The 17,243-nt window shown below is 39.7% G+C and overlaps 1 protein-coding gene across 1 annotated transcript in view; it reads left to right on the top strand.

Annotated features, from left to right (window-relative positions):
- Window positions 1-5,030, top strand: part of SLC7A14 (solute carrier family 7 member 14) — a 49,604-nt gene extending 44,574 nt beyond the window's left edge. The window contains exon 7 of the mRNA XM_090273814.1: window positions 4,487-5,030. Coding sequence (XP_090129940.1) covers window positions 4,487-4,809 — 323 coding nt within the window. The 3' untranslated portion in view covers window positions 4,810-5,030. The remainder of the gene's footprint in view (window positions 1-4,486) is intronic.
- The last annotated feature ends 12,213 nt before the right edge of the window (window positions 5,031-17,243 follow it).

Below are 17,243 nucleotides of genomic sequence, written 5' to 3'. Positions count from 1 at the left end.
CACGGTTCTTCATCTTGTCTAGACTGAACTTCTCGTGAGCATATTTTTCCACCAGGGAACTCTGAAAAAGAAGCCAAATCCTCCCTTTGAATATTTTCCTTCACTGCAAACAGCCTTTCACAGGACTCATGGCCATTAACTTTGATCAGGGCTGGCATCCAGCCCACATGCCCCAGTACAGCCATGTTTGTTATTAAAATATTGAACTACTTCCGCTGCTAACTAGTCTCTGCCTTGAGTGCCCCCTCCCACCAGGATCTATCAACTAACAAAATAACTCTTGCCGAAAAAGGGAGCCTGTAGGACCCATTTGTGTGTGTGTGTGCGTGCGCGCGCTCTTCCATTTCTCACAGATGTAAAATATGTAACTACAAAGCAATGGATCAAAGTTTTCAAAGAACAGAATTAAATATGTAAATCGAAGAATAATATTATTTATCAGTTAACCATCTTATTCTCAAGGCTTGGTTCCAAATGACTTCTGGCTTACACCAAAACCAAATCCACTCTCAAAAATAAAACTTTGCCAACTTTAAGGGTTTTAAAAATATATGTACAACCTAAATAACAGTGTCCAAAACTATTTCAAGAAATGATAGCCTCACTGGAGTAAGTATATAGCTTCATAAGGTAAACAGTTTTTCCCCCATGCATAACAATTCAGGGAAATTTTAATATTAGTAGATATCAGATGATATGAAAGAATTATTAGTTTTTAGATGTATAATGATACTGAGTTTTTAAAGGAATCTATTTTAGAAATACATACATAGGGTGGGAGGGATTTATTTCAAAATAACTTAAACAGGAGGCAGGGGAGTAAGGCATCAGGGGGGAGCTAGCCATGTGTACAAAGGGTTCTTTACACTATTCTCTCCACTTTTATGTGTGTGTGTGTGTGTGTGTGTGTGTGTGTGTTTGAAATTCTTCAAAATAAAAAGTTAAGCAAAATTTTGTTCAACCAGTCTATATACCTTATAGCTAACCCTGATAGATGGAAGAGATAACAGATGGGAGCACTTTGATTAGAAGGAGAGACCCAGAAGGAGTCACTGTCCACAGGTAGCTGTGGACAGTCCTTTGTTTTGCCCTGTGCCCAGTTTCCTGTCTGTGAAATGCACATAATCCTAGCCTTACACACACACACACACACACACACACACACACACACACACACACACACACACACACTCCAAAACAGACCAGGAGGAGTCTAAACAAGATAACACTTGTGTAACATTTTGAGCTCCTTGAGATAAAGGAGCAACATAAATGCATCATTACAGAACCTCAGCACCCAGAGGTGTTGTGTGAAGTTTAGTTTAGATGATTCAGGATTCCCAGAATCCCTATGAATTTTTCAGAAACTACCTCATACTTAGTTCTCTCAGCCAAATGAAAGAAGGAGCAGAAAGAAAGCACCCTACTTCTACACAGGAGTCTTTTAGCAGCTCTGTTTACTCCTCCGATACAAAGCCTTTGTTTATGTGTGACAGATGGTAGTACATGTTTCTCTCCTCTCTCTCTCCCTCTCTTCTCCCTCCCTCTCTCTCTCTCTCTCTCTCTCTCTCTCTCTCTCTCTCTCTCTCTCCTTCCTCACTTCATTTTTTCCCTTCTGTTTCTTTCTCCCCTTACATTTTTCTTTTCTCCGATCCTTCTCTGCTTCCCACCACTTTTCCTGAACTGATTCAAGGGCTTCAAGAAGAGTCAAGGTAGACAGAGATCCAAGACCTAGAAGACTGCCAACTATTCCCTCAGGCTGCACACACAGTCACTTCTTGGTTCACAGCACTCATGTTGGAAATGTATTTTTGTAGACAGAGTGACACACCTTTGAAACAGTAGGGAGCTCAGAGCAAACATTGGGAGACCCATAAATATTTATGTGGCAGGTTTCCATGGGTTGCTTTCCCAAAGTAACCATAGTCAATGCATTCTCACACACACACACACATACACATACAAACACACACATTTGTTCTGGGTTAAGCCACTCCCAAAGAACAAATGTAGATCAAACCCCTTACTGAATATTCACTGCAATAAGCATAGTCTATAAACCAGCCATGGGAGGGGAGTTGTGAAGGATTGGTCATGCAAGAGCCTTTTCTAGGTCCATATGGAATGCTGGTTCTGCCCCACTCTGACCCAGGGAAGTAATTTAGTCTTTCCTAGCCTCTGTGTCTTCATCCCTAAAATGAATGTATTCAATTAAATGGATTATCTATAGACTCTGACTGTCTATGATTTATGAGCAATCACACCAAGGCTTTTAGAGAGTTACCATAAATATTGATCTACCTGCACCCCAATATCTGTGGAAGGTAGGGATCGTCTATCAGAATAGAAGTTAAAGCAATGCTTGAATGAGGTGAGGTGTGGCAAAGAAGTGAGGGAGTGTGTGAAAAGAAAAAATGTCATTAAGTTCAGTAGGGAAATAAATAAGGTCAGAGGAGGGGATCAGAAAGGAAAGAACTGATATAATAGATACCAAGCAGGAGTAAGAGGCAAGATTTGGCACCTGTCTGGATGTCTGGGGGGAAAAAATAGCAAAAAAAAGCAAACTTGAGCAAAAGGAGGAGTGTGACTGCTAATTCCACTTAGTGTCCTGAAACTTATTCTCAGGTCTCAGACAGGGGCATTCTCCAAGAAGCAGCATACTGCCCCTTTCAGGAGACATCTTAATTTGATGCCTCATGCTACACAAGGATAGTAACTGTCCCCCATGGCCACCCTTACCCTTAGACAAGAAAGAGTAAAAATCCCTGCTCAGAAAAATAAAGTCACTATCTGAAAACTAATAGCTACAACTGCAAATGATTAACTCAAGGATTTATTACCAATTAAGACTATAAATTTCCGCTTACTTTGGCTGCTGAGAAGTTGATTTCATGGGGGGTGTGGGATGATTTGAGCTGAGGAAGAAGAAATCCAAGCTTAAATAGACACACTTCAAATTCCAAAGGGAGCAGCTTTTCTCAAGCACCAGAGCAGAAAGCAGGCTTGACCTTGCTGTTCTAAGCAAACAGCCCAGCAGATGCCTGTAGGGTTAGCAAGGTCAGAGGGTCTAGTGCCACTCAGAAGAGAGTGTCAGGGCCAGGAAGGAGGTTGCATAACCAAGTAGCCCCCAATAGCCAGGCCATAATATGGCCAGAGTTGACAGTGGAACATGTGCATCAGGAGCTGTATGTTCTTGATTTCTTGATCTCAGGGGTTCTCAGACTTGGCTAACCAATGGAATCACCTGTGGAGCTTTAAAAACCATATCTATGCTTGGGTCACACTGTAGACTAATTAAACCAGAATCTCTAGGGGTGGTGCTCAAATATCAGGGTGGTTCAAAAACTCCCCAGATTACCCTCAGGTGCAGCCAGGGTTGAAAAGTACTCCTTAACTGGTATCATTCTCACATCAACCCCATGTTATAGCTACAATAACTCTCATAGTTTACAGAAGAGAAAACTAAGGCACAGAGAGGCTAAGTAACTACACAGTTAATAATGGTAGAGGCAGGATTTGAACCCATAGCTCATACTCTTAATCATCATACCCTTATGGCTTCCCCAGGCTATGGTGCTCAGTTTTTCAGATAGAAAATGGGGAGCTCTCAAAGTATTTTATATATTATATTTTAAAATCTCTAATGGAAATGAAACATTAGCCCATATTAATGCTACATATTAACTAGGGAGACAAGTTTCTTTCCTTTGCTTGGAGTGACATCAAAACAAGGAGTTGCACTGGATATTTAATGCTTATGAGAAATTCTCATTCATTCATTCAACAAGCATTAAGTGCCAGTTTTCTGCAGAGTCTATCCAATAGGACCTCCCTGTGCAGATAATCACAAAACAGCTCCTGTAAGGGCCATAAGGGTGGCATGCACTAGACACTCTGAGGCCATGGAAGAGTGCACAGCTCCACCTGGCAGTAATGCTTTACATGTTTGGTGAGTGAAACATGGCAAGGGAACTCGCAGGATAATACATGCAGATTGCTAAGTGGCAAAATTAAAGATGAAGGCATAGGATAATAAAATGTGAGAATGTTGGGAATACACTGTTGTTGATCCATAAATATTTAATTCAAGGTTTAAAAAAATGCAGATTCCTGGCTGGCTCCTACACGAATGTAGTGAGCTGGATGTCGACTGGGAAGGTGGGGACCAGGGTGACCCAGAGAACCCGCATCCTGTCTAACCTGTCAGCTAGCTCTTGCCTACAGACTTAAGTTGCCATATAGGAATGTGGGTGCAGTGTTGTCAGACTTTCTGATGTTTTTAGGGGAAGCCATAAATGTGGGTTGCTTAATGCAACATCTCCCAGTTTTTAAATGGCCTCTAATTTGTGTCTCTTCCAAACATCGTGTAGACCAAAGAAAACACACCTTCCACCAGCTCTGCTTGCACCACTGAAAGCGATCACCCTACTCATCCCGTGAGTCCCAAAGCGACTGCTTATTCAACTGTGCCTTTCCCCTCCTGCAGGTATGCTCATTTATTTTGGGTATGGCATCTGGAACAGCACCTTGGAAATCAGTGCCCGAGAAGAGGCCCTGCACCAGAGCACGTACCAGCGCTACGACGTGGATGACCCTTTCTCCGTGGAGGAGGGTTTCTCCTATGCCACAGAGGGGGAGAGCCAGGAGAACTGGGGCGGGCCAGCTGAAGACAAAGGCTTCTATTACCAACAGATGTCAGATGCGCAGGAAAACACCCGGACAAGTACCAAAGCGAAGAGCAAAAGCAAACACAAACAGAACTCAGAAGCCCTGATTGCAAATGATGAGTTAGATTACTCTCCAGAGTAGGAGTAAACACACAAGAAATATATAGAAATGGTGGTGATTTATTTCCATTAACTTAACCTGTGGGCTAGAAGGTAAAAATGTTTTTTGCCTGTCACTTCAAAAGTCCAGCCTCCCCCAAAGCCAGCCCCCAATCATAGCTTGTCATTTGCTACTTCTGCTCTTCAGGATAGTTCTGTCAAAGGGTTTAATCTGGGTCTCTTAACTGGTCCACTTGTGGAAAGAAAAAATAAATAAATAAATAAACAAGAAGCTATAAGAAATTCTATCTTGGGTACAACCATCGTTGCTGATGGCATCAAATGTTTCCTAGGCCTTTGCTTTGCTGGTTGAATCTTTTTGCTCCTAACTGAGACTCCAAGAAGCAAGGGGAAAACATCCTGGGCCACACTGAGGCTGCAGCGCCAGGTGGAGATGTGCCAAAGCAGGTGGGCGTGGCCACAAGGCAGCAATCGCAACAACAGAGACCACAGGGCAAAACTCTGTGCTCAGCATGCAGGCTGAGAGCTGCTTCCCAGGCTAAGGTGGGCAGGTGGCATTGGCACTTTCTCAGCAAGCAACATTTTGTCCTGAAATCTCACAAAAACAAATCTATGGAAAAGATGCACGCTTCTTTTTATTCACCAATGTTATCATAGTCTCCAAACTGTAACTGTAGGATCCAGCAAAGGTCAGTAACTGAGACCATTTCCCCGAAGGTTTCAGATTAACCATAAAGTAGTCTTGCAGACCCAGTCATGATCTACTAAATGCCCAGGAAAAAATTAATAACCATCTCTCGTAATGAAGGCCAGAAGGGCATTGGCAGAAATTAACTCTCTGTCAAGCCTTCTCTTACACCAGATTCTAAGCTCCTGCTGATAGAAAGGAAGGGGACAAAGTTGGAGCATGATTTCATGGCGCTAATATGCCTTGAAAAAGGAGGCTGTTTGTTTTATAATCAGATAAAAATCTTTACAAGGAGAAGTGACCCAGCCACTGAGATCATATTGCAAATTCTATTTCAGATTTATAAAATCATAAATTGTGTAGTTTTTTGAGATATGCTACCAGTTGATTGGTGAGTGCTACTCTGAAAATAAAAATGTTGAAGCACAGCTTCTTAGGTAATTGCATTCCATAAGATCACATTTCACTTCTGAACCTCATTCTTCTGGGGTAGCTCACCTTTAGACATGTATTTTTTCTGCTATTTCCCAGAGCAGTTTCACTGAAGCCTAGAGAAATCTCTACCTGGTAAGGTCTAAATTTGGGCCATCAAAAAGGCTCTTAAAGGTATTTCTCTGAAACAAACTAGATGAGACCATCTGCCACAGGAAAAACTCACGGTCTATAAATTCTACTCTTGGGTGACAGGGATTTCCATGCATGTATGTGAAGGCACAAGTTGGGTCAAGCTAAAATCTTTGTGAGAATTTCCTAAAAGGGAGGTAAAAAAGGAAATTCCTTATTCCCCCTCTCTGGGGTCTAGCGTAATGCCAAAAGTTTTCCAGAATGCATCAACAAATGTTTGTCTATTCTTCCTTAAAAGGTGAGGCTAGTGCCATCTTGGTATGCTGTAAGATTATGCACAGGAAGTGGAAGACCTTTCTTCTTTTCCTCACTCAACTAACCCTGATTGAGAATATACCAAGTGCTAAGTGATGGGAATGCAAAAAAAGGGCATCTACCCTTGGAGGCTCACAGTCCCAGAACATGAGCAGCACTGGAGTCTGAACTGTAGATAAAACAGCCAAACATGATAAGTCCCCATGGTTGATGCGCTGAGCTTCAGTGTAGTATTTTTGAAAAGGTCAATTGAAACTATATTTTTATATGCATTTAAATAAATTGCATATCATACCCATAGCCAACATATGCCATTTAAATTCAAATTAGCTACTATTTTCTAGATCTTCTTTTTCATTCTTCTGTATTAATTGTTTATAAGTCTGGTTTTCTGAAGTCATTTGTCATTTTAATGTAATGGTTGGCAATGCTGTATTTTCTCTCACCTAAACTTAACCATAAAGACATAGTGCCTGTCCTGTGAAATATATCCCTGGGGATTAATTGTAAACCAGTTATCAGCATTTTTTGCAAAAATGAAGTTTTGAACTGGTTTTAGAACTCAACAAATCAGCCTAGCTTAAATATAATCTGTTAAGCTTGAGATATATCCAGATAGGGTGGGGCTGTATTTGTTAAAAAATGTTCAAAGGAAAATATTAATGCAAAACAACAAAATCTTAATGTGGATGAAAGAGCTTCATTTTACTTGAGAGGTTTAGGTATTAAAGTTATAATAGTCTAGTCGCAACTGTGTGCAATTTCTGGAGCATGAGAATAGAGAACACAAGCTTTGGTAAATACCATTGGTATTAATTCCATGACGATCCCATGAACCACTCTCATTTCAGGAGTCACTTTTCCCACACAGTAGCTCTGTGGTTTTTTAAACTTTGATCTCTTTATTTCCCTAAAATTGATTAATCATCTTTCTAGTAAACTTTTTTTAATTAGTCAATATGATAGAAAAACTTTTTTAAAGGTAAATAGACATATTTTCCCTCAGTTTCCCAGCCTTTGTGAAACTGTCCCAGATTTCACAATGCAGTTTTCAAATACCATCAAATACCATTAGAATAATTTTATTAATGTTTCCTGACAGTTTTCTTAAGACCACATTTGTGAACCCACATGAAAAGATCACCTTGCAAATAAGTATCATAGAAATTTAGCCCCTTTGAAAGGAGTCCAAGGAACACCTACATTTTATTAAATTCTTATCTGTAGCAATAGCTCTTTCAGTGAGGTTACATCATCTGGATTTATGGTTTGGAGCCAATTATTTGATTTTTTTTACATTGTTCTCGATTTATTGGTACTCTGCTTTATTTCAAAAGGATTTGAGAGAGCTACTGTATTACAATACATGTAATACCCAGAATAATTAAATGAGGAGCTGGGGGTAAATAGAAAGAATAAGACAAAGGTAGAAATATGTTCAGTGCTCAAATGCAGAACATTAGTATGCAATGCTAATTGCCCATAAGGGGCAACTTGAAAAACACTGAAATTGTTGGTAATGACAGGAAGAAGTACTTCTGTATGATAAAAATAAATCTTCCCTCATAATGGCAGAAAATTACAATAGCATAGATCATTGAAACCTACAGATAAGCTTCAGACCTGGATTTTACCAGATACATGTGCCTGGCATATATCAATGTCCCATAAATATCTGATCATTGGGTGAGTGGATGAATGGATTGATGGACACATGGATGAATGAAAGGAAAATGAAATACATTGATTTAACAAGTTTCATGGAATGCTTATTATGTGCTATGGCATAAGAAATAGGGGCAATAGAATATATAAAAAAGGACAATAGTGAAGATGACATGTGAGATGAGGGAATTATAATGTACAGTGAGGGTTCAAACATGAAGAAGACCCCCTTCCATTGATCATAGAGAATGCGTGCTTGTGTTGAAGCTTGTGGAATGGACAGAATTTTGCCAGGTAGAAATAGAAGAAAGGCTTGCAGAGTGAAAGATAAGCATGAGTAAGGTGTAGTCTGGCTGATGGCTGTCTCCTGACTAATAATTTGTACTGTGCCTCCTTCAAGGGAAAGCAAGAAGCTAGTTTGGCAAGAGCTTATGATTTATGCATGATTTGTGTATGGAACAGTAAGAAATCATGCTGAGAAGGCAGGTTAGGGCTCACCCACAGATAGACGTGAAAGTAGAACTGAGCTGGCTGGCTCTCCTTGGGTGGGGAGGCTTTGGGGAAATGATGAAAGTATGAATCAAGGAGATTTGGACTTTAAGAAGCTGGGGCAGTGACTTCCTCTGCCTGTGCAAGGAGCTAACAAATTGCATACGCACTCCAAGTTGATTTAACATATTAAAGGGAAAAAATATTCATACTTAAAACATTAACCTAGAAGTGTAGGCATTTAACATGTGGACAGGTAACACAGAGTTACTTGCAGCCACTTTAAAATTCTCAACAGTAAGTTTAAACAACCAAACCTAATAAGTTTTTATTTCTATCTCACCTACACAGTAAAACCTCAGCTCCGGATTTTACTCAGCTTGAGCGTAAGGAGTTTGAGAATTAGCCTAAGAAACTAAAAGGTGTTGCTGTCGCCTTTCCCACCAGGTTTTACCAAGGTCCAGAGATGTCAGTGGAAGCCACGGGTTTACCTATCTCTTATCTCAGATTAGAATGTCTTGTTGGGTGGAGAAGTCAGATATCAGGAAATGGGTTTGAAGCCAGAGCTGGGGTCAGGTCACTGAGTCCAGGCAGCAGATAATGGTCCACTCTTGGATTTAGTGAGTTATCCACAGATGGCCTTAATTTCTTACACAGGCAGAGAGGGCGGTACAAAGGAAACATACTACGAAGTTCGCCCATAGGGCCATTTGGAACCAGACCAGTCAAAGAGGGTGTTTCTATCAAAAATTTTTACTAAGCCTAGGTTTCTCTCATGTGCAAGTACCTCCCTGATGCTGAGGACCTGTTTGCCTACCAGGGCCCTTTGAAGTCCCCAAGAAAGAAAGGTACCAACTGGTAAGCAATGATGACCCATCTGTGAGAGAGCCAATACTTGCCATTAAACAATGCGCAAGCGCAGAAGCAGCATTCCAAATGGCAGGTCCCACCACAAGCAGGAACCAGGATGCTGTGTCACTGCGGAGTTTACTTCGTATTTTTTCATTTAGAATAGTAATGGATAGCAAAAAATTCTTCTGTGTACATAACTGTTAGTCCTGTGTCTACTTGTATTTTCTCTAAGACTTTACAGGAGAGGCTGTTGTGATTGTTTTTCCTCCTCAGGAGCAATTTCCTATCTAAAATGCTTTCCTCTTCTTGTTCAGCTTGCATTATTCTGAAATACCTAAGCTGTTGCCTTTTGCCAAAATTACTTCTCCAAGAAAAAAATTTTTTTTTTAGGACTTAAAGCCTAAAGGGATTAGTGGAAGTTTTGAAGCCTATCAAAAATAACCTATATTCTGCAGTATCAACCAAAATAGTGTTAGAAATCATTCAACAGTATTCTGCATGCATGGAATTACAAAACTCACATAGGGCTTTCGTAAAGACAGCTTTGGACTTGAAGTCTTCTGAAAGCAGGTAGCTCTAATTTCTTACCCTTTAAGAACATTCAGTGCATTTTGGTATAAAAAGAAAAGAAAATGGCTTTGTATTTGAACTAGGAAATGGTGGCAGCATGGATTTTTCATATGGGACTCCCTCTGTGTTGTTTTTTTTTCCCCTTTGCTATTATGCCTTCCTGTCATTGAATTGGTGGCATTGGCTAAAGGGAACTGTGGGTTATGTAAATTTCTCAGGAAGTGCAGACTATGAAGGATTGTGTTCGTTTGGATATTAGGATGAGGAGACTGTTCCTTGCCCATCTCCTCCTGATCGGTCTTGACAGTTGTGGTACCCTTGTCTCACTCATGCTCCGGAAGGCGAGAATCATAATCCCCCACTTTCCAAAGTAGACCCTGTTAATGCTACGATGGCACATAAATACCTCAAATGTCTGAGCTAATTGACGGGGCTGCAGGTTTTTAAGAGAGCAGGTGTTGTTCTCATCCCATATGGTTATGCCATCTAACACCAGGACTCGACATTTTAGCTTTTTCTCACAGTGGAAAAGAAAGGTTACTGTTTAATTCCAAAGTTGTAAGTACAGCTTGTAAATTTTACTAATTTGTTTCATTTTTGTTTGGTCCTTGAGAAGTACAACTTGCTTTTTGCAACCGGTAATTTCTGGTGTCGTTCTCTGATATGTATGTGTGTATATATATAGATATTGGTATGAAATTGCTGTATTTGTTAAAATTTGTTCATTTTGTGGTTTTTAATTCCCATTGGTGCACTGTACAATGGGGCGTTGTAGTGCATCATGAAGAAAGAAACAATATGCAGAAATGTTATGGAGTATGTTTTATTTTGAAATTGACTGTGGTGTTGACAATACATTGACTTATCAAGATACTAAGGGAAAACTCTAAATTTACCAAAATGTGTATATTTTAATAAATGCATAAAGCTTTATTGTGTGCCTTTAAGTTTAAAATGGGTTTATAAAAAAGTCAGAAATAAAAATGTCTTACTATAATATATTCATAGTATTGTAAAGCTTTTACACAGGAAACTACTAAAAGAAAAAAAGAAAAGAAAAAGAAGCTCTCCCATATTTTGTTAACCTTAACATGCTGTCTGGTACATTTTTTTCCATTCTAAGATGGAAATGAATAAATGAATCTTGCCTTAAATGTTTCAATTGTCCATTGTAGAAAAGCCAGATAAACAAGCAATTTTTTTTTTTTTTTTTTTTTTTGGTTTGAAACTAATTGCATTATGGTGGAAAAGTTGTTTTCAGGATAAAAATATTTTTTAAAGTTCAGCCATTAAAATTTAAACTTGAAGAAAGTCAGTGCCATTCTACATTTTTCAAATTCACTTTACTTTAGTGAACCCGGGAGAACGTGGGCCGATTCAATCTCCCTCTCGCAATTTTCTTCGAACAAGGTACAGGGCCCTATGGAGAACCCAGCTCACTATGCTGCCTCCTGGGTTACCCACTCCCAGTGCCACGTCCCAACCAGCCTCAGCACCGCGGAGCATTCACTTCCATTGCCCCCACTCATGTTAAGGACAAATTGGAGGAACGTTACCTGCCTACAACCCCAAACCCAACTGTCATAGCATTAATGGCGGTTTAATTTACTGTACTTGTTGATGGCACAGGTATGGTGACACCGGGAGAAAGGAGAGCGGTGTAGCAGGGTCGCAGATTCTCTACACTACTTGAAATGCTGAGAACTGCCGTGTCTTTTATTTCCTGTAACTTGTGATCTCCCTTGCAGAAGCTCACCTGCCTGGATAGCAATGGAGAAAACAAAAACTTGAAATGTAAGACTTTACAGAACCTCAGTTGTCTTCCTGTTTAGTCTCTTTAGCTGATTGGATCTCTTTGGGGTAAAGGCTCCGTCTTTGGATTCCCTCCCCTTCCCTTTGCTTCTCCCGAAAATGGCATCTGGAAACAGAATCTGTATGATCTCGTAAGTGTGGGGTACAGATGAGAATTACGGTGTTCTGAACATTTAATGGATGCTACTACAGAATAGTCACCTGGCCTGCTTCCAGGACAGGTGACCACTAAAGAAAGACTGGCCCCTCTAGCTGAATAGGTTTCATAATGGCATTCAGTTACGAAATTCACACATTGGCATTCAATCCACAGTGCGCCAGCACACCGCTGCTTATATCCTTTCCAGCTAAGTAGACCACTAACCCATCCGATATTTTCAGTCTTTCTTATTGCAGAAGTGAAGTTCCTGCACATTGACGCCTCTTTGTATAGACTCCAGGCCTTTGCTGGTCCACTGAGCCCTCAGCCCTTCCATTTTAGAACCCACTGCAGCCCCTCGAGACCTGGAGATCCATGAACACTACCTTGGACTCAGGTATCCAGCCACTTCCTTCACACGTGATACGCTGTCATTTCTGGGCTCTTCTCGTTGACGCTTATAGCCTGCTGCAGCCTGCTTGTGGGAACAATTGTCAACTTCTTGTGAGTTTTGTGAGTCAGTTCCTAAATACAACCATTATTAAAACTTAACTCCTATAAACTTTCAATTAACTACATCGAAAACAAAGGTGATGATTATTTTACTACAATTAACTGCTCTCTAAGTTATTTACAACTCTTATATCTGTATGGGGAAAATTCTATAGAATAACATGTTGTTGCACATGTTTTTCCCAACTCCATGTTCATTGAGTTCACTTTGATAGCCTGAAATCAACCATAATATGAGAATTTACACCACAAAAACTGGCAAATGCTACAAAATTAGAGTATTTTCTGTTTTGTTTTTCCAGAGAGCTGTTACAATTTACCAGCACACTGCTTATCTCTTTTCCAGCTATGTAGACCACTAACCCATCCAATGTTTTCAGGTTTTCTCTCTCCTATCTCACCCCGCCCATAGACAGGGAAAACCAGGACAAGTATTTTTCCCTTTCTGTCCTACCTCTGTTTCTCTTTTTCTCCTTCTCTTCTTCTCCCCACCATCCAGCAGGGCCAGCAGGGCCAGCAGGAACTGGCTTTCCACTCTTTTTTCAGTCTGACAAGGGTTCCCCCACCTGTTACTCTCCTTCCTAGGAAAAATAAGACTCACAACTCAGTCTTGCTGGTGGAAGGGTTGCCCATTTTCCTATTGACAAAGAGTTTCCAAGAAGAATCACAGGACAACCTGGAAGTAGGGATTACTGGGATAGAAATCATTGAATTAATATTTCAAAATACAACCTCATTACATGGGTCTTAAAATTAAAAGGTTATTTAACCACAAGTGTTGACAAGGGCATGGAGTCTAGTCCTTGTGTATGGTTAGTGGGAATGTAAAATGGTGCAGCTGCTGTGGAAAACATTACAGCAATTCCTAAAAAAAATCAAAGTAGAATTACCATATGATCCAGCAATTCCTCTTCTGAGTATGTATCCAAAAGAATTGAAAGCAAGGTCTTAAAAAATATATGTTCACAACATCATCATTATGCACAATGCCTAAAACATGGATGCAACCCAGGTGTCCATCAGTGGATGAATAGACAAAGAAAATGTGGTATATGAGGTCTGTCCAGAAGGTATCCAGCCATGTAATATGAAACATAGAGACATTTATTGAAGAGGATACAAAATATAAGAAACATTGTACATAGGACAATGATGCCTCAGCTCCCTTCAAAGTAGGCAACTTGGGACCTCACACAGGTCTCCCAATCACCACCAGCTGCCCTGTTGTATTTTCCTGAATCTCATCCATGGTCTAAAAATCTCTTCCTTTTCAAAGCTGATTTAATTTTGGGAAAAGCCAGAAGTCACAGGACACCAAATCTGGGCTGTAGGGGAAACAAATCACTTGGGTGATGTTTTGCCAAATAGCTAACACAAGGCCTGATACATGAGCAGGTGCATTGTTGTGATGAAGCTGCCAATCACCAGTTGCCCATAGCTGTGGCCTTCTGAATCATCTAAATGAATAATTCCCATTGAGCAATGTTCAAGCTTAATGCAAAATTTGATGCAGATTCATTGCTCTATTGCTCATTTTGAATGCGATGCCACACAGTACAGATGCTCACTCAATGGCATCTACCGCCCCCACTGACTAGTACAGTGAAGTCATCAATTGCTCACACATGTGCGTTCCAGTCCACTCTTGGCTGCCACGTTACATCAATGTAGCACAAACTATTCTCATTATATTAACAATGGCTAGACTTTTTCCACACAAACCTCATAAACATACAGTAGAATATTATTCAGCCTTAGAAAGAAAGGAAATCCTGATACCTGTTAAAATATGGATGAATTTTGAGGGCACTATGCTAAGTAAAATAAACCAGTCACAGAAAAACAAGTACTATATGACTCCAATTATGAAGTACCTAGAGTAGTCAAAATCATAGAAACAATAAGCAGAACGGTGGTTTCCAGGGGCTGGGAGAGGGGAGAGTGGGGAGTTACTGTTTAATGTGTATGGAGTTTCAGATTTGCAAGATGAAAAGATTTTGGAAAGGATGGTGGTGATCACTGCACAAGATAAATGTACTTAATATCACGGAACTGTACACTTAAAAATAGCTAAGCTAGTAAGTTGTACGTTATGTATATTTTACCACAGTTTTTAAAATTGAAAAACAATTAAAAGGTTATTCAGACTGTCAAAGCTGTTTTAGGTCCATCTTCTCCTTAGGCCATAACTCAAAACCATTAAAAAAATTAAATACCCCATTAGAAATTTAAAAGATCTTCATATCACTGACATTAAATTGACAGCTCTTTCACATTTTATGTTCAACTATGAGCAGTTCTCTGATGGGCAATGAGAATCCTTTCTGTGTCAAGTTCCTTGCCTCTCTTTTGCCCACATGCATCGCTTTTCCTTTCTGAGGACAGGTTTCTTCTATTGTCACAATGGCCTCAATCAAATCAAGAAAAACTCTAAGTTATGAGGCTCAGAGAGAAAATCATATGCCCTTATTTCTATGAACTACAAATTTGAATTCTCCAAGCTTTAATTACATATATGTGTAAGCCTGATACTTAACCCATCAAAGCCATTTACAGTGTTTTCAGGAAGGGATGAGCCCTCTGTAAGTCAATTAACTGGGTGAGATAAATGCTGAGAAAAGGGGAAGACAAATGATTTGTGACTCTAACTTCAAACATGCAAGAGGAATACAATTTGGAACAGAATCCAAAGAGGAAATAGTCCATCAGGCTGGAAGACTGATTGAATTTCCTTCCTAGCAGAGACACTCCTCACAGGGCAAGGTCAGGGAGGGGGCAGGGGATTTCCTAGCAATGGGTTTTCCCTGTTCTATGAAACTCTATGTCCAAAGCAGCCCCTTTAACGTACTGGTAATAAGGTCCAGGTGGGGATACAATGGCCTCAACTTTCTCGCCAGCCTTGACCCTCTAGTATGAGAATGCAGAGATTGGGCTAACCAAACACGGTGGAAAGCACATACAGAGATGTGTGAGTCTGTGGAGGAAGGACATCTCTGTCCTATCTGCTCTCTGATGCCCAAAATACCTTCATTGGAAACAAAGTCTGGCATTCCACAATAAGAAAGAGATCTTTCAATGCCTTCACAGTTAACTCCCCCTGGAAGAAGGAACACAGCGTCTCAACTCATGCAAGTTGAGATATGAATGACTGATATCAGTTTCTTCTCAGAAAACAGATTTCCACAAATCATGAGAAAAGATTAGGAGGTCTCTGGGTGGCTGAGAGTGGCTTAGGGGACTTCAGAAGGGGAAATGGGATAGAGCGGAGTGATCAGAGTCCCGCAGACACACTTGGCCCCATACACTTCACGACCTTGCCTAGAGCTAGATCCAAATACGGCAATGGAGGAAGAGACCGTAAGCCGGCCCTGAACTTATGCCCCCAAATTCTTCTGAGGGAGAGAGGGCTGTTGGGGTGCAAAGGGGCTTGGACTGCAAGAGAGAAAATCCCATATTCCATTCCTGGCTTTTCACATCTGGCTATGTAAACTCAGACAAGCCACTTCCTGTTTCCTCATCTGTAAACAAGAAGTTGGTCCATGATTTCTACTTTTCCAGATCTCTACTACCATGAGGGGTGAACACAACTCTCTTGTCTCCTGGCACATCTTGGCAACGAGTGCATATCCTGGGATGGAGGAGGCATTCAATAAATATTTGCTGAAGGAATGAATGAATAGAAGTTAAGTTTTTCCTCATCATTCAGAGGACCTCCCCATGCTCTTGCCAAAGTGGAGAACAATTGTAATCGCTCTTTAAATATTCTACAGTTTGTCTCTGGTAGATTTCAGATCTAATTACTTTAAGAAATTGATCCTAAGAAAATAAATAATGTGAGATATGGTAAAATGTTTGTACCAAAGAATACATCTGTAATTATAAGAAAAAATACCCCCCAAATTGAAATCAACCTAATATCCCGAACTAGAAGTTTAAAAAAAGTATAGGGTAACCATGGAACTCAATACTGTACAGCCACAGCAGCAAAAGCAATGAAGCCAAAAGTACGAAAGTTTGCTAACAAGAATGTAAAAGCAAAATAAACACTGTTAATCTGTGATCTTGTAACAATTTATGAAAAAGCAATTGCTTTTAGAAGGAAATGCATGCAATGCAAAGATCATATTGAAAAAAAAATATTTGGACATGTAAGTAATTTTATTACTGAAAATCATATATATCAACTATAAAACCAGTCCTACTGTACCTAAAGACCACTTACATTTTTTAAATATGATTAAGAAATCTTACAAATCTTACAAATGAAGTCTTTAACCAATTTTTTAGAAGTGTAAAAATGCAATCTGATTAGTTTGAAAAAAAAACTGAAAGGCATCAAGGAAGACGGAGAGTTGCCAAATTTTAATACAAATCTTGATGGAGGAAAGTGCCACAAGAGTGTAATGACTGGGCAAGACAGTCAGTGATGTACTTCTCTGTGAGTCTATGTACTCGCATGAAGTACCCTTTTTCAGCCAAAGCAGCTATTAAAACCAAGTAGTAAAATAATTGAACTAATAATCAGATTTTTGAAATAGATTCAGACTCAATGCTCTTCTTAAAATATTACTAATAAATAATATAAAATAAATGTTCTTTCGTCTTTCCATTCTCTTAATATATTTTTGTACATTTTATACTGTACATAATACGTTAATGCCATTGTTCATCTATAGAAATAACTAAACATACATATGTACATCTAGAGACAGAGGAGATAGTTAATAATAGTTTGCAGAATGAAATTTTCAAGTGGGATTTAATAGCAGACATATAAAAAGTGCCCATGAATCCTGTGCATAGAATTGTGAAGGAAAACACAAAAAGGTGAAAAAAGAACTCTTAGGTA

This window comes from Furipterus horrens, unplaced genomic scaffold, assembly GCF_987537825.1.
Source record: "Furipterus horrens unplaced genomic scaffold, mFurHor1.1.pri manual_scaffold_1, whole genome shotgun sequence".
NCBI lineage: Eukaryota > Metazoa > Chordata > Mammalia > Chiroptera > Furipteridae > Furipterus > Furipterus horrens.
Note: the sequence above shows the minus strand (reverse complement) of the source record. Positions and strands in the feature narration are given on the sequence as shown.